This window comes from Saimiri boliviensis, chromosome 17, assembly GCF_048565385.1.
Source record: "Saimiri boliviensis isolate mSaiBol1 chromosome 17, mSaiBol1.pri, whole genome shotgun sequence".
Classification (NCBI taxonomy): domain Eukaryota; kingdom Metazoa; phylum Chordata; class Mammalia; order Primates; family Cebidae; genus Saimiri; species Saimiri boliviensis.
Window position 1 is genome coordinate 12,965,225 of NC_133465.1, and position 24,549 is coordinate 12,989,773.

At 45.1% G+C, this 24,549-nt stretch overlaps 1 protein-coding gene across 8 annotated transcripts in view; it reads left to right on the plus strand.

The window, feature by feature from the left end:
• The window catches only part of MYOCD (myocardin), a 171,993-nt gene that overhangs the window by 125,578 nt on the left and 21,866 nt on the right, over positions 1-24,549 (plus strand). For all 8 annotated transcript variants that reach the window (XM_074388194.1, XM_003929257.4, XM_074388196.1 and 5 more), the window contains 4 exons: positions 11,633-11,808; positions 14,878-15,003; positions 20,026-20,279; positions 21,708-21,861. In XM_074388194.1, coding sequence (XP_074244295.1) covers positions 11,633-11,808; positions 14,878-15,003; positions 20,026-20,279; positions 21,708-21,861 — 710 coding nt within the window. The remainder of the gene's footprint in view (positions 1-11,632; positions 11,809-14,877; positions 15,004-20,025; positions 20,280-21,707; positions 21,862-24,549) is intronic.

A 24,549-nucleotide genomic window follows, 5' to 3' on the forward strand; every position in this document is an offset into this window, starting at 1 on the left:
GGTCGCATATCTTTTCTCTAATTCAAGTTTGCTTTTTTTAGTCAAGGCGATTGAGGAGGAAAATCACCACAAGGAGAATGAGGTTCAGGAATATTAATCTGGCTGCGGGTGCATGGGAAGGAAGGTAGAGGGAATGTTTTAAAATGATGGGCCAGAAGCAGTGACTCATGCCTGTAATTCCAGCACTTTGGGAGGCCAAGGCGGGCTGATCACTTGAGGTCAGGAGTTCGAGACCAGCCTGGCCAGCATGATGACATCCCCTCTCTACTAAAAATACAAAACAGCCGGGCATGGTGATGCACACCTGTAGACCCAGCTGCTTGGGAGGTTGAGGCACAAGAATTGCTTGAACCCAGGAGGTGGAGCTTACAGTGAGCTGAGATTGTGCCACTGCCCTCCAGCCTAGGTGACAGAGCACGACTTGTCTCAAAAAAAAAAAAAAAAAAAAAATATATATATATATATATATATATATATATATATATATATATATGAAGCCATTTAGGTGAGGCATCAGAGGGTGTGAGAGGAGCACTGTCAATGGAAATGAAGAGAGAATGATAAATATGAAGGACATTTAACCAAGGTAATGGACAGGATGTGAGGCTGTCTGAGGCAGTAAAGCGGGAGCTTTGGGATCTATAAGCCTGGATTTCAAGCCTGGACTCTGTGAGTGTGAGCCACGTGGCCATAAAAATTTATGTGATCTCACCAGGACTCAACTGCCTCATCTGTAAAATCTTCATAATGATAACAGCTATCTCATGGGATTTTTTCAAGGTGGACTCAACTAAATTATTGATGTGAAGGATTAGCTAGGCACCAGAGATATATCAGTGAATTAATGTCCATTTCTGACCTCAAGAAGTTTGCCTTTGAGCAAGAAAAGAGGCAGGGAAGATGAAAACTATCCTTCCTTGTGATTATTTTTATAAAATATGTAGATAAAAGTCATAAGGGGAATGCAGAATGCGCACCTAAGCAAGGCATCCCAGAAGAGATGACTTCCCAGCCGAGTCCTGAAAGGACAGCGTGGAGACTAATGAAAAGAATGAAAAGATAAGAACTGCTCAAGTTATAAAAGTAGCTTAACTTGTATTTTTAAAGCAGTAGAGAGGTTTGAACTTAAGAGAGGCTTTCATCACTTTAGAGAATAAATAGAAGCACTATTCTAACTCCCCAACAGGGAGAAACATCATTTGAAATAATAATAAAGCAGTGAAGAACTCTTGGAAAGGTTTCCAGCGGAAGCCAGGGTTGCGTCTGTGTGTTAATAGGGTGAGGGATTTTGCGGGTAGAAATGTGTCTCTGGCTGCTGCATGAAGTGAACTCAAGAGAGACGGAATTAAAAAGAGAGAAAGAGAGGCAGAATAGAGTTGGGAGGTTATTAGACTTATTGAGTGAGTGCTGATGAGAGCTTGAACAAGAGTCGTGGCTGTGGGCAGGTTAAAAAGAGGATCTAAAAGATAGTTAATTTTGCATGATTAGATGGATGACAGATCAATAGAATATATTTATTTAAACACAGTGAAGTATCAGGTGTGATGGTCAGGTTTCTCTCTTGGGGAACTGGGTGAGTGGCAGGACCGTTTATCAAGATGGGGAACGTGAGTGGAAGAACTTATTTGCGGAGAGATGACGAATTCTTGTTTTGAATTGTTGAATTTGAAGTGTCCACAGGATATCCAACAACAGAGATTAATGGGATAGTGCATTCTTTGGAGCTAGAGTTTGGAAGAGAGAATTGGTCTGAAATTATAGGCGTGGGAGACTTCAGTATATATGATACTTTCAGTGAATGGACTAGATAAGATTGCTCTTTCATTCATTGACTTTTTTCATCTAATATTTACTGAGTACTTTCTGTATAACAGAGAGTATTATAAGCACTTGGAACATACCAGTGAGCAAAATGTACGAAGATTTCTGCTCTAACAGAGCTGACATTCTAGAGGGGAAAACAATCAATAAAAATGTAATTAAAAAGTAAATTATGTATCATGATAAGAGGTAAAAACCCTTTTAAAACTAGGGACCTAGTGCAGGGTACAAAGAACTATGAGTGCCCTTTGGAGGAAGGTAGTTGCAGGGGACGAGGATATATAAAAAGAGAAGAGGGCTAATATGAGGCTTAATGCAGTAGTATTTAAGATAGAGGCAGGGTACCTGCGACAAATAAGTGGAAAGAATGGCTAGAGAAAGAGGCAGAGGATAGAGGGCGACTTAATCCAAGAAAAATCCAAAAGTGGACAGCAGTAATGGGCAGCGGAGCACCTGTTACTCATCTATGCATCAGCCTCTTTAGCAATCATCCCTTAAATGTTCCTATGAATATTTATGGGCAAGGTGAACAGGAATTTCATAAAGACAGAGGGAGGTGCTTAGAGACAGCTACAGAGAGCGCACTTAGAGACAGCTAGAGTCCTTCCAATGGCAAAGGCGACCCAGCTCACTCTTCGGTGTGTCACTGCTTGTGATCGTATCTTCTCCCTTGGTTGTGGTTTCACTGTGTATAATTCTTCCAGCCTCTGTGTATTTTCCCTCCCCTATCCACGTGCCTTTCCAGATGTGTTTACATTTTCCAGCTCTCTCTGCAGCTGTGTTTCTGAGTTTCTGCCAGGCTCTGAGAGGATCATTTCGTCATTGTCTCCCTCCCTGCAAACTTCATTAAGGACCAACCATTCTCCAACCCTGGAACAGAAACTCTAGAATGTAGAACCTTTCCCAACACGCCAAAGGACATGTTTGACACAGGATGATCCCTCCCCTGGGATTTTCCTTCTCACTCCCAGACATCACCCCTCTTGCCATCAGCTGGATGACAGTGCCACCTCTCTTCCCCTCTCCTCTTGAGTGCCAAGTCTTGATCCCACTCCCAACCTGCAAGTTGACTTTCTGAGTTCATAGAGTCTTACAGATTCCCACTGGAAGGAAAAAATGTAGGCGCATCACCCTGAAATGACATTCTGTGAGGGAATCGGGAACTGTGTCCTCCTCGGGGACATACCTCAGAGCATGTGTTTCACTGCCTATTTCCCTGTTGTAGAACTCCATTGTCAAAGCCAAATCAGTTCTTTTTATCACCATAACACCTTCATGGAGAAAGGAATATTTCTGATCCTCTGGGACTGGTCCGGAAGCCACCCATTTCTATCACTTACATTTATAAAAGATCGTAGGATCTAGTCACTGCTCACGCTCAGACTTGATCACAAAACCCTCCTATTCACTAAGAGTCTAGTCATTCTGCAGAGACACCGAAAGTCTTCACCCTCTCTGACTGTCCGTTTTCAAGGCAGATGGACAATAACCACGGCCCTGAGCGAGTTGGTAGGGCTGTTTGCTTTGGCATAAAAGAGGAAATTTTGCTTTGGCATAACTTTCTCATGAACAACATCTATCATTATGAGAAATAACTTCCAAAGAGCAAATGACGCTTGGGGGAAAGAAGTACGCTAAGGCATACATGAACACTTTACTGAGAATGGTTCTGGGAAAGAGGTGGGCAAGAGTCGGGGAGCCGGGAGCGCTGGGGTGTGTGGGAGTGGCGGGAAGAAAGCATGAACGCTGAGCGAGGAAGGAGGTGCCTGGAGTCAGCCTTTGCCGCCCGGTGAAGTAAAGCTTTGCCTCTCTGCCAGTCTTCTCAGGTATCACTGAGAGGTGACAGGGCAGGGCCAAGTGGGAGGTAAAGTTGGGGAGAGGTCTCTAGAAAGCTAAGGGCAGCTTGAGCCTCTGGGAGGGTCTGAGGAAGGTCCTAAAAAGGGAAAAGGGAGGCAGGATAAAGCACCTTTACACACCCACCTGATGACATTCTTTGTCCCTAGAGGACTCCGCTCAAGAGCTAACACAGGACAAAGATTGACACAGGTTAACTGTCTTTCCTGACTGCTGTGGCCCTAAGATCAGCTGTATCAAAAGGCAGGCAATTCATTCCGGGCAGCATTGGGAGCCCTCATCTGACAAAATAATGTAAAACCAGGCATGGTGGTGCCTGCCTGTAGTTCTAGCTACTCGGGAGGCTGAGGCAGGAGGATCCCTTGAATCCAGGAGTTTGAGGCTGCAGTGAACTATCATCAAACCACCCTACTCCAGTCTGGGTGACAGAGTGAGACCTTATCTCTCAAAAAAAAAGAAGAAAAAAAAGACATAAGACAAATTTCCAAAGTGCCAGGGATCTGAGTAAAAAAAAAAAGTTGTTCATTCAAGCATCCACCTATTATGCCATTTCCTTAATAAAGGCATCTGATCTCCTTCAAGAACAGAAGTGTTCTGACTTTGGGTAGATAGTCCAATCAGGGGCCGCGCGCGGTGGCTCATGTCTGTAATCCCAGCACTTTGAGAGGACGAGGTGGGTGGATCATTGGAAGTCAGGAGTTTGAGACCAGCCTGACCAACATGGTGAAACCCTGTCTCTACTAAAAATACAAAAAAAAAAAAAAAATTAGCCAGGCCTGGTGGTGTGCACCTATAATTCCAGCTACTCAGGAGGCTAAGGCAGGAGAATTGCTTGAACAGGGGAGGTAGAGGTTGCAGTGAGCCAAGATGGTGCCGCTGCACTCCAGGCTGGACCACAGAGCAAGACCGCCAAAAAAAAAAAAAAAAAAAAAAAAAAAAAAAAAAAAAAAAAAGGTAGCCCAATCAGTCTGTAGATCATGACATGCTAAATCTATGCAAATGTCTTAGGCAAGAGCTACACTGAAACAATAGCTACTTTTCTGTGTGCGACTTTCTCTCTTGGGAAACAAATTTTGCTTCAGTCTCTTCCAAGACCTTAGGAGGTAGTCTGTCCGTGAATTAAAATAGCTCCCATGCAGTGCACTGGGCCAGCTCACAGGTTGATAAGGACGGAGGTGCAGGTTCACATTCCATTTCACGATTTCCTGCCCTTGGTGTGGGTCCTCACGGAAAGGTAACTAGGACTCCAATGATCTCGCTTTAATCTCAGCCTTTTAGATGTTTATGCAGAGAAAGTACAACTGACTCATTCATCTAATCACTTCCAAGGGGGAGAGAGAAGGCTCCGAGTCACCAACCCAAGATCCCCAAGGGGCCAGTGTCCAGAGCCAGCCCTTCGAGCATAGCCAGAGGATGATGTCAGGGTTTCCCAAAGCAGGTCCTTGTCATCACACCCCTGACGCGTCTGCAGGGACAATAGCCAGCACACCGCTCTCCATCAGCTCCCAGCCAGCCTCACGTAGGGGAGATTGGAGCGGAGGCCCAGGGTCACACCACGGAGCCGGTAGACTTGGTCGTTCCAGAGGCAGTCAGATAAGGTGACCTTTGTCCCGCTCTGCATGAGCTTGGCTGGAACCAGGAAGGAGAGGGAGTGGCATGCCAGCCTTTCCACCCACACTCCTCCTACTCTGAGGAAGATCTGCCTTCGCTTTCCCAGCATGAACCTCTCAGGACCAACCGGTTTTTCTGGCTCCGGAGTTGTGCTGACCTTTGCAAAGCTGACCAGAGGATAAACTGCCTCCCGGGTGGTCTGTTTATTTTTGATAATGTTAAACTTGAGATAAACAGATGCTTCTACCAAAAACAATAGCAACAATAACAGCAAGAAATTATTCATCACTTACACGTCAGGAACCGGGCCCAGTGCTTTCCATATGTTGTTTTTTTCTTTCTTTATTATACTTTAGGTTCTAGGGTACATGTGCAAATCACGCAGGATTGTGGCATAGGTACACACATGGTAATGTGGTTTGCTGCCTCCATCCCCCCATCACCTACATCTGGCATTTCTCCCCATGTTTTCCCTTCCTGACCTCCCCACCTCTCTGCTGTCCCTCACTTGGACCCTCTCAACGGACCCCAGTGTGTGATGCTCCCCTCCCTGTGCCCGTGTTCTCATTGTTCAACACCTGCCTGTGGGTGAGAACATTCGGTGTTTGATTTTCTGTTCTTGTGTCAGTTTGCTAAGAATTAGGGTCTCCAGATTCATCCATGTCACTACAAAGGACACAAACTCATCATTTTTTGTGGCCGCATAGTATTCCATGGTGTACATGTTGTTACTTCATCCTCGAAACCCTGAGAGCTAGCTATTAGGATGATGATTCCCATTTTATAGATGGGGAAAGCGAGGCTCAGAGAGGTCAAATAACTTGCCAGCAGTCAGGCTATCCCTGAAATGGTAGGATCAAAATATAAACTCAAACGCGTCTGACTCCAGAGCCCAGGTCCTTGTGAACTGCGCCAAACACCATCGGTGGTGTTCATGCCAAAGGGAAGTCACTTGTCCTCGCACAAGTTCTTCCACTGTTAAGGTGTCTACCATCGACAGTGAATGAGCCAAGTACGTAGCCGTGCGTGGGCTCCCTGCCCTTTCCTTCATCTTCTGCCCTGGCCGTGGCAAATCTGAACCAGTCACCTGTAGTCCTGAAGGAGCAGTGATTGACAAGGACCCCCATGGTGGGGTCTTGGGGCCTGGACAGCGACGTGGGGTCCTAAGTGCAGCTGTCAGTGTCTCCTGACCCGGCACATCATGCTTTTTAGCTACTGGAGAGGAGTCACATGTGGGGCCTTGGCGCGCACCTTGGCTGTTTGCAAGTGTACGCCTGTACTCGGGAGGCAATTGCATGCACTCGTGTTTTCCTCGTTTCACTGACTTAAGCACGGGAGACTCCTAGAAGCAATGTCTCTCCAGGGGTTAGCTCCTAAAATAACCCTCTCCCCTGGCTGGAAGCATTTCTTTCTCGTCCTCCGTCTCCCAAGCCTGCTAATGGCCACCCTGTCATTTCTTTTTTTTTTTTTTTACCTCTTTTTTTTTTATTGCATTTGAGGTTTTGGGGTACATGTGAAGAACATGCAAGATTGTTGCATAGGTACACATGTGGCAGTGTGATTTGCTCCTTCCTTCCCCTCACCTATATCTGTCATTTCTCCCCATGCTATCTCTCCCCACCTCCCCACACCCCACCCCCACCCTGTCCTTTCTTGACCACTCGCCCCATCCTTTCATTGTCAGATAGGCCCATCTCCCTTTCTGCTGTCCTGTCCACCGCTGACAGTCACTTCAGGCTCCATCCAGTCCTCTCCTCCAGGAAGTTTCTTGGACAACCCCGCATTGCGGTTTCCTCCCTGTAACCGCCAGCGGCACTCACCAGGCAGTCTGGCCCGTGACAGATTCTCTGATTGTGTCCCATCGAGATGCAAGGATCTCCCTTCCCATGGTTTTCTGTCTCTTCTTTTAGCCGTATCTTATCTGATCACACCTCAGCTTGTCTCTACTCCTCTTAAAATGGGAAGGCTGGAGTTAAACGCAGTAACGTAGGAATGCTCCGTCCAGCCCTGAGGAAAGGGGGGAGGCGCGGGGTGATTACTTACACCTTTATTCTAGATACTCTCCTTCTAGACTTTTCCACATCATTCCAGTGCTTTGGCCTGAGGTTACCAAATGCCAGGTGTCAGAGTATAAAGGGCGGATTCATTGGTGGTAACGGCAGGGCCCCCACGGTCTTTCCACGCCTTTACTGAGGCAAGTCCAAATGTAATTCATCAGGACCGTTTCCTGCCTTCTTTGTTCCTCAAAAGCAAGATGTCACATTCAGTCCCTCAAATCTCAAAAAATCATTTATTTTGTGGAATTCTGGAGATGCTCTTAGTATATGACCTATGTATAAAAAGTAGAGATCTTGGTCGTTTTCTGGGCTACCCTGCCCTACCTACCCCCCAATCAACTGCGTGGGTTAATGATGTTCTATAAACCACACAATGGCTTCACCCGCTGCTTCCAGGGAGGGTGACTGATTCTGCCACCCCCTCTGCCAGGTGACTCTGAGATTCCAAAGGCTGGCACTGCAGACCTAGTTCAGTCCCGAACTAAGTGGATAGGCCGGCCCTTACAATGTGTTCATCTTTTTAAAAGAAATGAGAAGGCCAGATGCAGTGACTCACACCTGTCATCCCAGCACTTTGGGAGGTCGAGACAGGTGAACCACCTGAGGTCAGGAGTTCGAGACCATCCTGGCCAACATGGTGAAACCCCATCTCTACTAAAAATACGAAAATGAGCTGGGGCATGGTGGTGCATGCCTGTAGTCCCAGCTACTTGGGAGGCTGAAGTGGAGAATCACTTGAACCCAGAGGCAGAGGTTTCAGTGACAACTCCAGCCTGGACTAGAGAGCAAGACTCTCAAAAAAAAAAAAAAAAAAAAAAAGAGAGAGAGAGAGAAAATGTGCTCCCTTCCTGAACTATTATGAAGCATAACAAAGTTGGCTGTTCGTGCTGCTGCTGCCACTGCTAGGTGAACTACTGGTGCACCTGCTATTTTTGTGACTTGCTTTCTGTCCACATGAAACAATGAAAGTAGGGTTTTGGAGGGATAAGAGGACAAACCACTCTCTCCCTTTCTTTTAACATTTCTACCCATGTGGCAGAATGTGTAGAAAATTTTGCAATTTGGTCAGTTTCCTCTAATTTGTACACATCTGGGCTGTGATACCCCTTTGTGGAGGCCAGAGGGGTCTTTGTCACAAGAAGTATCCACTCAGAGAAGGTCCACACCCGTTTAGACTGGAGGAAATGGGCGGGGATGTGAGATGACGAAGCTCTCAGAGGGAGGGTCCTGCTGGGCACAGAAGACTGGCCGCCCTGAGAGGCTGGCAAAGTCACATGCAGGGTCTCTGAGAGTGTGAATGGCACTGGCTCAGGAGACGTGCCATGTAGATTTCAAGGAAAGCTAAGCTGCAGTTAACTTTCTAGAGACCTCTCTCCAACTTAACCCACCCACCCACCTACTCCCCTGTCTGCCTACCTGACCCTCAGTAATACACATCATCCTTTTTCTTTTCTTTCTTTTTTTTTTTTTTTTTTTTTTGAGACAAGGTCTTGCTCTGTTGCCCAGGCTGGAGTTCAGTAGTGCAACCTCTGCTCACTGCAATCTCTTCCTCCTTAGTTCAAGCGATTCTCCTGCCTCAGCCTCCCAAGTAGCCGGGACTACTACAGGCATGTGCCACCACACCCAGCTAATTTTTTATGTGTATTTTTAGTAGGCACAGGGTTTCATCATGTTGGCCAGGCTGGTCTCAAACTCCTGACCTCAGGTGATTGGCTCACCTCAGCCTCCCAAAGTGCTGGGATTACAGGTGTAAGCCACCCCACCCAGCCTCACATCATCCTTTTAACAGGAAGAGAACCTTTAATTCCACAAATATACTTAGACTCAAATTTTCAGTGAAAACATAGTTTCTAAAGTAAAGCAAAGTATGGTTTGAGTTCACAATAGAAGTATTTTCATGGAGGTGATGGAAGGACCTTCCTTGGGAGATCTCAGGCACATGGGCTCCCTGAGAAAGGAAAAATGGAATATTTTTCATTCATATTACATGAAAATGACACAGAGAGGCTATTTGCAGAGCCTGAGTTTTGCCATGAGGAAAGAAAAAAGGAAGGGTGTGAGTTAACGCTGGACTCTTAAAATAGAGAAGGAGGGATTAGGGATGAGAATATGAAAGGGGAAGAAGGGTGACTCCTGATCTCAAAAAAAAAAAAAAATAGCATTATCCAAATACCCAGTGAACCTTCCCTGCTAGAAAATGAACAAGCTTCTTGACACAAATATGAGAAGATGCTAACATTTCTTTATTTCAGGTTATAGGTAAGTAGATATGTTATACTATTCTCTGTACTCTTCTATTATTTTGATTTTTTTATACTTCAAAAAGCATGCAAGGAAAAATCGAAAATAAGAATCTCCATCAATACAATGGAACACCATGCCGCTGTTTTTAAAAAGTGAGGAAGTTCTCTATATTCTCACACGGAAAGGTCTCTAGAAAATTGTAAAGTGGAAAAAAAAAAAAAAAAAAAAAAAAAAAACAAGTTTCAGAACAGTGTATTTCACCCAGTCTTATCTGTATGAAATACTGTTAAAGTGTGTTTCTATATGTCGTTTTATATGCATAGAGGTAAATCTAGAAAAGACAAGTTATTAACAGAAGGTGAATTATGTGCATTAGGCATTTTTCTAAAGTATGACTTTCTATGATGAACATGTATTACTTTTATATTCACAGTAAAGCAATAATGACTTTTTTTTTCCCCTTGAGACAGAGTCTCCCTGTGTCACCTAGGCTGGAGTGCAGTGGTGCAATCTTGGCTCACTGCAACCTCCACCTCCCAGGTTCAAGCAATTCTACTTGCCTCAGCCTCCTGAGTAGCTGGGATTACAGGTGCCCGCCACCACACCTGGCTAATTTTTTGTATTTTTAGTAGACATGGGTTTCATCATGTTGGCCAGGCTGGTCTTGAACTCCTGACCTCAAGTGATGCACCCGCCTCGGCCTCCCAAAATGCTGGAATTACAGGCATGAGCCACCATGCCCGGCCAACAGTGACTTTTATAAATAACCCATGGAGCAGAAATGCCAAGCCTCAAGCTCTTCCCAGTTACTAGGCTGCCCCGTGGGTCTTTGACTGGAGATTTCCCCCTGCCCTGTCCTTGCATGGCCTTCTTCCTGATGTGACACTTGAATGCCGGTGAGAGGGCCCGTGACAGATGCCAGCAGTGGTGGCGATGACAAGCCCAAAGCCACATTTGTTCCATTACTTCCACCTCCTTGTTGCCTTTCCAGTCCCTGCAGTGAGAGCTCCTTTCTCTTATCTGCACAAAGCAAGAGTCAAAAGTTCTTGTCAGTGTGATTGCAGAACATCGGACTGGAAAACTTCCTGATAATACCTAAATTCCTTTAGCAGAGCCGACCCTGGAATCGGGTCAGGAGAGCTATGTGGCTTCAGGACATTGTGTGCTGTGCAGTTGGATAATAAACCAGATGAAATTTGGCAAATAAAAACGTAAGGGACATATAAGGATGTCGTTCCAGTCCCATCTGGTGTGATAAACCCTCTCCCACACCAGTTTATCTGTTCCCTTAGCAAAACCATGCAGGCTGCTGAGGAAGAGTCTCTGCTTGTGTGAGCCATTGAGGAGTTCCAAAATAGACACAAAGATAGGAGGAATACAAAAAAATTCCAAATAATAGAAACATAAGGATCAAGCTGAAGATTCTGAGACACATTTATGGCCTTTGTAGACAGTCATACATTCATTGGGACACTCTGGTGACATTAGCTAATTCTGACATTTAGGAATTTAAACTTACTAGCTGTCTTAGCTTATCCTTATTAACAAAGTTTGCTAAACATTTTGTGCGGTGTGCCCTGCTTTATGTTTGAACATGATGCAAACGGCAGGCTATCATCTCAATTCCGTCTCTCATCGTAAAATCTGAGGAACACAGCCGCATGCTCCCACCATGTTTTCCTCTGGCTTCATTCTGCATCCAGCATTCCCGGTTCTTTCCTTCATCTTCCCCAATTTAGTTTCAAAAACACGTGAGTTCCCATAGAAAATGGGAAGAAATGCAGAAACCTGCAAATAAAGTTTAACAAATGATATCCTCTGATAGAGCACTCTTTCCTCCACGCCAAACAAACCACTTTTATTAACTCGAATTCCCTTATGGGAACCCAAATAATTTAAAATACAGCTCCACTCTTAACTAAACTGAAAACAAACTGGAGAGAGGTGTACTTGTATTAGAAATGACACAGCAAAGCATTTCCATGAAAAAGCCCTTTGATCCTCCTAAGCCACTGACCTCGCTCCTGGGTTTCCCCCCGCCGCAGGTAACCAGGTGAGTTTCTCCAAATCCGCGGATGCTTTTGCCTTTGAAGAGGACAGCAGCAGCGATGGCCTGTCTCCGGATCAGACCCGAAGTGAAGACCCCCAAAACTCAGCGGGATCCCCACCAGATGCTAAAGCCTCAGAGACCACTTCGACAGGTTCTCTGGGGACAATCAAGGTAAAAAAAAAAAAAAAAAAAAGTAAAACAGCATTTCAGCGTATTGTCATTTCACAGTCTTAAAATCAACACTGTTACAGCTGGCTTTGCTTAGGGACCCCAGAGGTCCCTTGCTGACACAGCATTTTGATGCCTCTTCTCACGCTATTCAGCACAGCCAACTATGTGGGGTGACAAAAGCTGCAGAAAAAACTGAAAGAGAATCTCCAGAACTACACCGTGTATCTATTAACCATCCGCTCTGCCAGGCAGATATCTTGATATCTCCATTCTTATGAAGCATCTAAGTCTTGGTGAGATTGGATGACTCACCCACAATCTCCCAGCTAGAAAGTGCTGGAGCAGGACTGATTTAAAGTTCACCATCTCTCTGTGTCCTGCCTACTCATGACAAGGGTCATGGGAGTGGAGAGAAGGAAGCGCTGGTTTACTCCAAGGCAGGGAGGCCCACGTTGGTTCTACTCTTAGGTTTCTACCTAGCAAACTGCTGCAGAATCAACTTCCAGCACCAACCCAAACATAACACTCACCTCTTTCTGGATAAATCGACAAACTCTTGAGCGTGAGGAACATGTATTGAGAATACTCTTAAAGCACATTTATAATAAATAATGATGATTATGAGCAATAGCTCCTGCTGCATATTAAGTGTTCCCTCTGGGACAGGGACAGTGTCAAGTGCTTCACAAATGAAATCAGAGACCCCTCCAAGTAGATGCCATTGAGGTTGATTCTGACAGAGGGGGAACAAAGCTCTCTGAGGCTGTTAGAAGTAAATTTTCAGTGCCAAAAAAAAAAAAAAAAAAAAGCACTCAAACATGAATTTTCTCAGCAAGACAATTTTTACTTCTATAGAATTTTGTGTCTTGCAGATGAAGCAATGGCGAGAACACACCTGAACAAAGGGGTCCTTATCCCTGACGCAGGTCACCCTTGTCGCCATGTCATTCCCCTATTGGTTAGGGTTGGATGGCACAGTCTAAGCTAATTCCGACTGGCTATTTTAAAGAGAGCAGGGGTACGAGCCAGAGTGGCAGGGTGAGCAGTCTCAGTGGGAATGACAGCTTCGGAACAGGTGACTAAAGGTGACTCAGGTCAGAGCAGGTGACCAGGGGTGACTCAGGATGGAGCAGGTGACCAGGGGAACAGGTGTGAAGTGAACTATGGATTAGAGCTGGCAGGAAAGTTGTTTAATGAAACTAGGGGCAAAGAGATGAAGAGAGTGAGGAAGTTAAACTTTAAGATAGAGAACAAGGAACACGGAGACTGAACATACCAGCATACTGATTCTTTGACGAGAAATTTGGAATTCGCTAAGTTCAACAAGGCTGAGCAACTGGGTGGTCTCTAGAAATATCACAGAGTGTCAGCAACCCCTGGGGAGAAGAGCCAGAGGATATTCATGGAACCCCTAAGAGAGAGATCCATGTGGGCATCTGCATGTGAGGGGAAGGAGATGTGAGTTCTTCCATCTCTGCCCCTATCCAGAGAACCCTTCAGACCCTCAGACTCTTCCCTTTAGGAAGCATTTATTCCTCCTGACCTCACAGGAATTGTGCAATGAACCGAAATTAGACATATTTGAAAGCTGTTCTTTTTTTCTACTGAAAAATACCCTGCAGATATTGGGACAGTTAAAATAATTATCATTCGTGCCTCGTTTCCTGAAACCCTGCCAGTTACTGGTCATCGGTCACGCCTATCTTCACCCCATCAGAGCAAACCTGGAGCTGCCAAGGAGAAAATGTGAAATGGGAGGGGAAAGGGAGGCATGAAAAGCTGAGCTGAGATATGCATGTGTTTATTGTGCAAGAGTTTATAATCAAAGCGTTTTTCCTTCCCCTGCTTGCCGCAGCTGGTCTTTGCAGCCAAATTTCTTCGATAACATCAAACGGTGTATCAGTCCATTCGTACGCTTTATTCTGACAGTAAATTCCTCAACTGCTGATTTAAGAATGGTTTGAGGAAAAGACGAGTTCTTTTCTGCGTAACCTTGGGAGGGGGGTGGAAGAGAACAAACACGGGACAACGCCAGGCAAGACGCGAAAATCATTTTATGTCATTTCTCCCGGCAATCGTGTTTGACAGATGAGGATACTGAGGCTCCAAGAGAAAAGAATCCTTCAGGGCTTTGACAGGTGCCAGGCAGGGCTCAGGGAAGACCTGCAAAGCTCACTCCTGACCCCCCAGTGGAGAGATCACAGGCAGTCCCGGCTTCTTTACATCAGAATTGAAATAGAGGAATGTAGGCGAGAAAGAGAAAATAATGACTGCCTTTACAGACTCTGCCTTTTATAAAGGTTTCTTATGACTTTAGACATGCACACACACACGCACACACACACACACGCACACACACACTCGTATATGCACACAAAACCACATGTACATATACACACTGGTAGGCACACATGTGTACACATATGTGCATACACACAGAGGCACACGTGTACACATATGTGCATACACACAGAGAGACATGTGCACATATATACAAGTATGTATATGCCTGACATGCACTCACATATATACACACATGCATGCACGATACACACTCGGACACACACTGGGACATACACACACATACACTTGCACACACACTGTCCCTTTTTTTTTTCTGCTAACATCCTTCTCCTCCACCTTGCTGGTTGTTCTACTTTCTCCACAAATTCCTACACCCATTCTACCCTGTTGCTTTCTTTTTCAATTGCGTTTATCAAGACAGGTGGACCTTGTCACAGACAGGTGGAATGCTTACACAGAGAGACCAGATGTCCCAGTTTGCCTAGAACAGACCAGTTTTATTCCTGTCTTTTGGAACCATTACTTAGAATGATTCCTTTTCTCTCTCAAAAGTGTTCTCAACTGGATAACAGGGTTTTTATATCTACATGTATGTATACACACATATGTGTATGTGACTCCTCCCCCCGGGAGGGGAGGCTGATATTTACTTGGGCAAGAAGCTAGGATAAAAACAGCAGAGGCATGTATATGGACTCTCCTCTGACATTTCTGTGTCACGCATCTTATTCCTCTATCTTAATCACTGTAAAATTTGGATTTCAGGATCTTGCTTCTGGCTCAGAAAATGACAGGAATGACTCGGCCTCACAGCCCGGCCACCAGTCAGATGCGGGGAAGCAGGGCCTTGGCCCCCCCAGCACCCCTCTAGCCGTGCACGCTGCTGTAAAGGTACAGATGCGCCAGCCTCCAAGCCCTGCCTGAGAACTCAGCTCACAGAGCCAACTCAGAGCAGAGCTCTCTGAGTTAGGTCTGACAACACGAGGCGACCCACACAGGGGGCTCATGCAGAGGTTCAGCTCACTGGGGCTGTCACAAAACAGGAGATGGGAGATGGGTCACTAGCGTATATGGACCAAGATTTCATTATCCATGCCATGGAGAAGGCTGTACATATGTGTACACGTGTGCACACCGGGGTGTATATGTACATGTGGTTTTGTGTGTATATATATGTGAGTCTGTGGGTTTGCATTTCTTTGGGATCACAGCTCAGCCAGCATGTTCCTGACTTAAAAGATTTCATGGCCGGGCACAGTGGCTCGAGCCTGTAATCCCAGCACTTTGGGAGGCCGAGGTGGGTGGATCACAAGGTCAAGAGATTGAGACCATTCTGGCCAACATGGTGAAACCCCGTCTCTACTAAAAACACACAAAAAATTTAGCTGGTCGTGGTGGTGTGCACTTGTGGTCCCAGCTACCCGGGAGGCTAAAGCAGGAGAATTGCTTGAACCCAGGAGGCGGAGGTTGCAGTTAGTCGAGATCGCGCCACTGCACTCCAGCCTGGCGCCTGGTGACAGAATGAGACTCTGTCTCAAATAAATTTTAAAAAAAAAAAATTTCATAAGCTCACCCTTGAGGTAGACACAGCTGATTGTGAGACAGGATTTGCAAGTTTCATCAAATAGGTGTGTAGGGCCGTTGAATTTTATGCAAGGGAAGTAACCCTGAAGACCTTGCATCATGTAAATCTTACATCATTCAAGCCAGTCTTCCTGTGGAAATAAACGTGGTGTTTCTTTCATAGTAGACAGGTAGCTGTAATCATTACAGCATATGCTTAATTGTCAGCGTTATATCTTGTTGTTAATTTTTTATTTTTATTTCAATGGTTTTGGAGGTACTGGTGGTTTCTGGTTACATAGATAAGTTCTTTTTTGTTGTTGTTTGTTTTTTTGAGGAGTTTCACTCTGTTGCCCAGGTTGGAGTGCAGTGGCATGATCTCGGCTAACTGCATTCTCCACCTCCCAAGTTCAAGGGATTCTCCTGCCCTCAGCCTCCTGAGTAGCTGGGACTATAGGCAGGCACCACCATGCTGGGCTAACTTTTGTATTTTTAGTAGAGATGGAATTTCACCATGTTGGCTAAAATGGTCTCCATCTCCTGACCTCGTGATTCACCCACTTCAGCCTTCCAAAGTGCTGGGATTACAGGCATGAGCCACCACGCCCGATGGATAAGTTCTTTAGTGATGATTTCTGAGGTTTTAGTGCACCCCTCACCTAAGCGGTGTATACCACATGCAACATGGAATCTTTCATCCCTCACCCCACTCCCAATCTTCCCCCAACCCTCACATTCCATTATATCATTTTTATGCCTTTGCATCCTCATAGTTTAGCTCTCATTTAGAAGTGAGAACACGTGATATTTGGTTTTCCATTCCTGAGTTACTTCACTTAGAATAATGGTCAGCAGCTCCAACCCAGTTGCTGCAGAAGACCTTATTTTGTTTCTTTCTGTGACTGAGTAGCATTCCATATTATACATGTACCACATTTTCCTTATCCACTTGTTGGTTGACAGACACTTCTGTTGGTTCCATATCTTTGCACTTGAGAATTATGCTTCTATAAAAGCACAACTGAGATACACCAGCACTGTATCTCACAAGACATAGGCTGCTTGGGCAGGGCATGGTGGCTCACGCCTGTAATCCAAGCACTTTGGAGGCCAAGGCGGGCGAATCACCTGAGGTCGGGAGTTCAAGACCAGCCTGACCAACATGGTGAAACCCCGTCTTCAAAAAAAAAAAAAAAAAATACTTAGGCTGCTCTCTCTTCAATCAACTACCTGGTAATCATTTGGCCTTCTTCATAATGTCTTGGCCTAATAACTTCTAACTGATTTGGGAACACATTTTCTCAGCTCTAGTGTCACCACTTAATGAATGTTAAAATGACTCAAGGGATTTTTAAAAAGATTGTAAATGGAAGTAAAAATCAATGGTATAGTAACACTTTTATAGTGTAATGGATGATAGACACTTCCGTTTGCCTGTAAGTCTCCCTCACCAAACCACAAGAGCTGAAACCCAGCTGACAATTCACTCAGCTCAACAGGTTTGAAATTATGTGACTATCAATGCATTTTGCTCATTGCAGGGGAAGGTGGAGGAGATGAAGCCCATTATTTCTAAAGCTGAGTATAAAAAGAAATGTTATGAATATTTCTATCACAGTATTTAAATTGTGCATAATTCAAATTAGCAGCAGAGTGTGGTGGCTCACCCTTGTCCTCCCAGCACTTTGGGAGGCCAAAACGGGAGGATCACCTGAGGTCAGGAGTTTGAGACCAGCCTGGCCAACATGGGGAAACCCTGTCTCTACCAAAAAATACAAAAATTAGCTGGCCGTGGTGGCACGCGCCTGTAGTCCCAGCTACTCCAGAGGCTGAGGCAGGAGAATCACTTGAACCCGGGAGGCAGAGGTTGCACCGAGCTGAGATCAGGATCACTGCACTTTAGCCTGGGCAACAGAGTGAGACTCTGTCTCAAAAAGAAAAAAAAATTAGCAAAGCCTTCAATCTTACTGTGCTAAGAAGTATAATAGAAACCCTGAAGACGGACAGATCACTTTCAGTGAAAAGGGCAGTCAATACAGACACCCAGCTGGTCCCGGCGGGCTGGTTATTTGTAGACGAGCCAACATCCCTTCTGCTTGGTCAACAAACACACACAACCTTAGTATCCCCTGGGCTCAAAAAGAGAATAGTAGTAGTCTTTACCCTACACTATCCAGAGAAAATCGTCTGATTTCAGTATCTTCCGGAATGTGCTAACGCAACATAGAGAAAAAAAACGCCTGGACCCCCGACTCAGCTACGGGACCCTACCAGAGCTGCAGCTTCCATCCTACCCAGACAAGGCAAGCCGCAGAATGAGGCGACAACAGCAACTTATCTGGAGCAGGCCAGGGCAGAGCTGGTTTGGGGACAGAAGACAGATTAATTAATTAGAATGCGAATCGATTAGTAAGCGGGGACAAACCCGGTCACCAAACACACAGAAATACTTGTGCTCGTTATTCATTAGTCGCCGGGAAGAAGTCTCTTTGGAAAACAAAAGAGCCTTCCGGGGTGGGATACGCTGAGTCCAAGCGAGTTGTAAGCTCCTTTGGATCAGGTCACGTTCAGATGTGCAGTTTGTGGTTGAACTGGGGAAGCTGCCAAGTCAGAACAAGCCTGCCAGCTGTTCAGGCGCCCCCTCTTCTGGTCACCGGTGGTAACACACTTTCCTTCCAATGATCCCCCAAATCCTTGATCACTTGTAGTCATTGCATCCAGGTTCCTCATTTCAACCTTCTGTAATAAAGCCAGGGTTTGAAAATTCTGGGTTTTTTTTCTTTGAGGCGGAGTCTTGCTCTGTCACTCACGCTGGAGTGCAGTGGTGCAATCTCAACTCACTGCAACTCCTGCCTCCCAAGTTCAAGCTCTTCTCCTGCCTCAGCCTCCCAAGTAGCTGAGACTACAGGCACCTGCAACCATGCCCAGCAATTTTTTTTGTATTTTGAGTAGAGACACGGTTTCACCATGTCGGCCAGGCTGGTCTCGAACTGACCTCAAGTGATCTGCCCACCTTGACCTCCCAAACTGCTGGGATTACAAGCATGAGCCATTGCGCCCGGCCTGAAAATTCCTTTTTTAACCTGATAGCAGGATGGACCCATTCCTTCCTAATATACAAAGGTCTTTTATTTCAGGAACAAGTTATAGACATAATTACCTTGTTTGTTGACTACCTGTTATTATTTCAATAGTATCTTTCAGAGCCTTTGTATTGATTAGTGAGGTAGAAAGTAAAGAATATTTTCTCCAACTTGCAGATGAGGAAATTGAGCCGTATTAAAGTTAAGTAATTGTACCCCTTTCAAAAATTTGTCTTATCTTCTAAGACTATACCCTTAACTTACTTCAGTGTGTCCAAATCATGCAATACATGCTTTGGGTTCCAACTCTGGGAAGTGTTCCAGTAGGTGGATAACCCTTCCCATAATAAGTAAAGTATCCTTGTTTCAAAAGGCGTTACTTCCTGATCTTTCATCGGTATTTGGCAGGCGAGAAGGTGTTAAGCCGGCAGATAGGCAGGGTTTACCTTAACTTTCAGCCCAAAGCAACAAATAACCACATTCTAAACTTTGAAAGAAAATCTTAGTTTCATCTAAGTTTATGTCACTAATAAGTCAACTTACTAAGTGTTAACTAAAGGTGACTGCACCTACGCATATAAAAGAACTTTTTTATTTTATTTTTTTGAGATGGAGTTTCGCTCTTGTCGCCCAAGCTGGAGTGCAATAGTGCGATCTCGGCTTACTGCAAACTCCACCTCCTGGGTTCAAGTGATTCTCCTGCCTCAGTTTCCCGAGTAGCTGGGATCACAGGTATCTGCCACCACTCCCAGCTAATTTTTGTATTTGCAATAGGGTTTCACCATGTTGGCCAGGCTGGTCTTGAACTCCTGACCCCAGGTGATCCACCCACCTCAGCCTCCCAAAGTGTTGGGATTATAAGTGTGAGCCATCACAGCCAGCCATGAAAACTTTCTACAAATAGTCTCAAGAATAGAATGCCACCTTTGCGGGCCATCGGTTGGTTTTAGGTTAGAAGAATGCACTCATTGAAACACAGGATTACATTTTCCTGCACTCCAGAAAGAAAAAATTCTGGAGCTACTTCTAAGATTCAACATTCCCCATCTAAGGAGTGTCCTTCCAGTGTGATACATTTGCAGCGAATTTGTGCGTTAGCAACGTTAATGTCCTAGGAGCTCTTTGTACATCATGCCTTTGCTATATTGTATTTCTGAGATCAGGAATGACCATTAGACAAAACTGCCTCACAATCAACGTGTCCGTGATGCAAATTCATTCTTAGCTATTGCCTAAAGCACATGCCATTTCCTCATTCTCTTTGCAGTCCAAGTCCTTGGGTGACAGTAAGAACCGCCACAAAAAGCCCAAGGACCCCAAGCCAAAAGTGAAGAAGCTTAAATATCACCAGTACATTCCCCCAGACCAGAAGGCAGAGAAGTCCCCTCCACCTATGGACTCCGCCTATGCTCGGTTGCTCCAGCAACAGCAGCTGTTCCTGCAGCTCCAGATCCTCAGCCAGCAGCAGCAGCAGCAGCAACACCGATTCAGCTACCCAGGGATGCACCAAGCTCAGCTCAAGTAAGTCAGAGAGGGCGGCTGCGGGCAGAGGTTGGGAAGGATGTCTATTAATATCTATCTGAGGCATATGGCACCTAGCAAGTCTTGTATTGCACCATTTCCTCATCCAATATGTTTGGAATGTGACTCAATTTACAAACTATGCACACCTTTTCAGAGCCATAACACTGGGAGGAAGCAAATTCAGAGCGCTCTTTATCTGCAGATGTATTCCAGACCCTCAGTGGACACCTAAAACCTCAGAAAGCACTGAACTCCAAATATATTGTATTTTTCCTAGACATACATATCTATGGTAAGGTTTAATTTATAAAGTAGGCACAGGGAGAGATTAACAATACTAGCTAGCAATAATATAGAACAATTATAGCATTTACTGTAATAAAAGGTATCGATGTGGTGGTGTCTCTCTCAAAACATCTTATTTTACTGTACGCATCTATTTTTGAACTGCAGTTGACTTCAGGTAACTGAAATCTTGTAAAGTGAAACCGCCAATAAGGAAAGGACTATTATAAATCAATGCCTTTGATAAAAGGTCCCTTTGGGAAAAAGGAAAGTATTAACACTTTCAAATTGGACTGTGGAATGTCTAAGAACGTGATACTGGAATTATGAGCAATTCCGATGCACTTCTGCTTTAAGAAGTTAACGGAGCTGAGAAACAGCCTCAGAGATTACCTCCTGAGCCCAGCTTGTGTGATCACATTGCTACGGCAACTTTTTTTTTTTTTTTTTTTTTTTTGAGATGGAGTTTCACTCTGTTGCCCAGGTTGGAGTGCAGTGGTGCGATCTCGGCTCACTGCAACCTCCGCCTCCTGGGCTCAAGCGATTCTCCTGCCCCAGCCTCCTGAGTAGCTGGGATGACAGGCACACGCCACCACGCCCAGCTGATTTTTGTATTTTTAGTACAGACAGGGTTTCACCATGTTGCCCAGGCTGGTCTTGAACTCCTGACCTCAGGTGATCCACCCACCTCGACCTCCCAAAGTGCTGGGATTACAGGCGTGAGCCACCACAACTGTCCGCTAGATCATCTTTTAAATCGTCAATATCCCCACTTATAACGTTAAGATCCGGATTCCTCCTGTGTCATTCTCAGACCATGCTAGCAATTATGCTGAGCACTGAACATAACCAAGCTTTACCAGATTGCTTGGCCTCCCCAGGACAGAGCATCAGCTGAGTCATAGGTGGATGTGTCCTCCATCATATGCCAAAGTCCTGCTACCTCTTCTCTCCCTAAACAAAGTTCAGATGTCACACACCACTTGCCACCTAGCCAGCACAGTTTTTTTCCTCACCCTGCTGTCTTCTACTGGTTTATTGCATGCCTGTCCCTTGCAGGCAATCACTTTGTCATCTGATCTAAATGCAAGTGATCCCATCACTATTTGATTGTATTTGAAGTGCCTCTTTGTTTTTTAGAGAACCAAATGAACAGATGGTCAGAAATCCAAACTCTTCTTCAACACCACTGAGCAATACCCCCGTGTCCCCTGTCAAAAACAGTTTTTCTGGACAAACGGGTGTCTCTTCTTTCAAACCGGGCCCACTCCCGCCTAACCTGGATGATCTGAAGGTATAGGATTTGACGTGATTTTCTTTCTTTTTTAAAAAACAAAAACAACAGTTTATTGTTAACAGCACCGCTGCAACTGATATCTGAAGTGTGAGACGGGGAGGGGAGGGAGATGATGGGAAACCCTGAAGGAGGTGATTGAGTTTATCCTGCTGTGGTTGAACATCCCAGTTATCTAGTCTATTTTATGCAGCAGTTACAGAATACTGGAAACTGAGAACTTTATAAAGAAAAGGGGCCAGGTGTGGTGGCTCACCCTTATAATCCCAGCACTTTGGGAGGCTGAGGTGGGTAGATCACGAGGTCAGGAGTTCGAGACCAGCTTGGCCCACATAGTGAAACCTTGTCTCCACTAAAATACAAAAAAAAATTAGCCAGGCATGGTGGTGGCACATGCCTGTAGTCCCAGCTACTTAGGAGGCTGAGGCAGGGGGAATTGCTTGAACCTGGGAGGCGGAGGTCGCAGTGAGCCGAGCTCTGGCCACTGTACTCCAGCCTGGTAACAGAGGGAGACTCTGTCTCAGAAAAAAAAAAAAAAAAAAAAAAGGAAGGAAAAGGAAAAAGAAAGGAATTTGCTTCTCACAGTTCTAGAGCCGAGAAGTCCAAGGACATGGTACCAGTATCTGGTGAAGGCATCGTGTGGTAGAAAGGCAGAAGGTGGAAGGGCAAGAAAGGGCAGGAGTGATCGAGACAGAGAAAAAAGGCAAACTTTGTTTATTTTATCACAGTAAAAAATAATTTTTAAGTAGGCTATCTCCAGATGAAAGTAGGACAGGAGTCAGGTAAGACAGGAGATGCCTCAGCCACAGAGAAACATGACCCAGATATGATGGTGCCATCTGTCAGAGCCCTCAAAGGTGGTTCCCTTAGATACATATGCTCAGAATCATTGGCTGGTGAGAGTTATGATAATTAGTATAGGTATAAGGAAATGATGATGATGACGATAATGCCTACCAATTTTTTTTTGGTGATGGAGTCTCGCTCTGTCATCTAGGCTGGAGTGCAGTGACACTATCTTGACTCACTGCAACCTCTGCCTCCCAGGTGTCAAGTAGTTCTCCTGCCTCAGCCTCTGGAGAAGCTGGGACTACAGGTGCCCACCACCACACCTGGTTGATTTTTGGATTTTTAGTAGAGACGGGGTTTCACCAAGTTGGCTAGGCAGGTCTCGAACTCCTGACCTCAGGTGATCCACCGGCCCTGGCCTCCCAAAGTGCTGGGATGACAGGCATGAGCCATCACCATTTTTTTTTATACTATAAATCATCAGTCAATTATTCTGTGTAGATCGGCTTTAATTTTCACCCTGCAAGATAAGTTTTGTCTTTCCAATTTAAAAAGCGAAAATGAAACCAGAATCATAAACAGGTCAAATGATAGGCAGTTTAACCAGCTTATAAATGAGAAAACTGAGGCTCGAACCTAAGTAACTTACTTCAAGAGCTTTACTATTCTGTGAGAGATGAGTAGAAAGAGGCCGGGTGTGGTGGCTCACACCTGTAATCCCAGCACTTTGGGAAGTCGAGGCAGGCAGATCACGAGGTCAAGAGATCAAGACCACTGTGGCACTCCATCCTGGTGACGGAGCAAGACTCCGTCTCAAAAAAAGAAAAAGAAAAAGAAAAGAAAAGAAAGAGAGGGATGGGCAGGAGAGAACTTAGCTGTACTTGACCACTCACTGTGTGTATGGGGAGAGGCGTCAGCTGAGTCCTGGGAGAGTGACCTCCATGCCAGAAAGAGGGAGAATAGAATGAGGAGTTGATGTGGAGGGATGGTGGGAAGTTTATTCCATTTGGGAAAGTCAAGTCACAGGTACCAGCAGGGTAACCATGAGAAAAGCTGTCAGTTTCCATCAGTAAGAATTAGCCAGGCTGTGTTGTCAGAGACAGGAACAGAAATCTCAGAATCGTGTGCAATGTGTGGAGGAGCGTTGAAACTAGAAGGGTGAATGACATTGACAAAGACCGAAATGGAAAGGGTGAGAAGGAGGGAGAGAAGAAGAATGGAGGAAACATATGATGCAGCCACAATTGGGGAAAGGAAGAAATAGAGGAATGGATGGATGAAGGTGACCCCCCAAATAGTGATCAGAAGGTAATATGATGAAGGTGACATTTGTAAGCAATTTTCACGTTTTGCCACATAAAAGGAAAAGAACACTGAGAGAAAAGACTTTGATTTCTTTTTTAAAAGTTAATGGTTATATCACATTATTTATTTCAATCATATCACATAATTATCCATTAAGTTAATGGATAATTTTTGCATCCTGTTTCAAAAAAAAACTGGCCAGGTGTGGTGGCTCACGCTTGTAATCTCAGCACTTTAGGAGGCTGAAGCGGGCAGATCACGAGGTCAAGAGATCGAGACCATCCTGGCCAACATGGTAAAACACCATCTCTACTAAAACAAACAAATAAACAAACAAACAAACAAAAATTAGCCAGGCATGGTGGTGTGCACCTGCAGTCCCAGCTACTGCAGAGGCTGAGGCAGGAAAATCACCTGAACCTGAGAGGCGGCAGTTGCAGTGAGCCAAGATCATGCTACTGTACTCCAGCCTGGAAATAGAGCAAGACTCTGTCTCAGAAAAAAAAAAAAAAAAAAAAAAAAAAAAAAGATGAGTGAGAGAGAGACAAAGAGACAGAGAGAGAAGGTTGGGTTGGGGGGGGACTCAAATTTTAA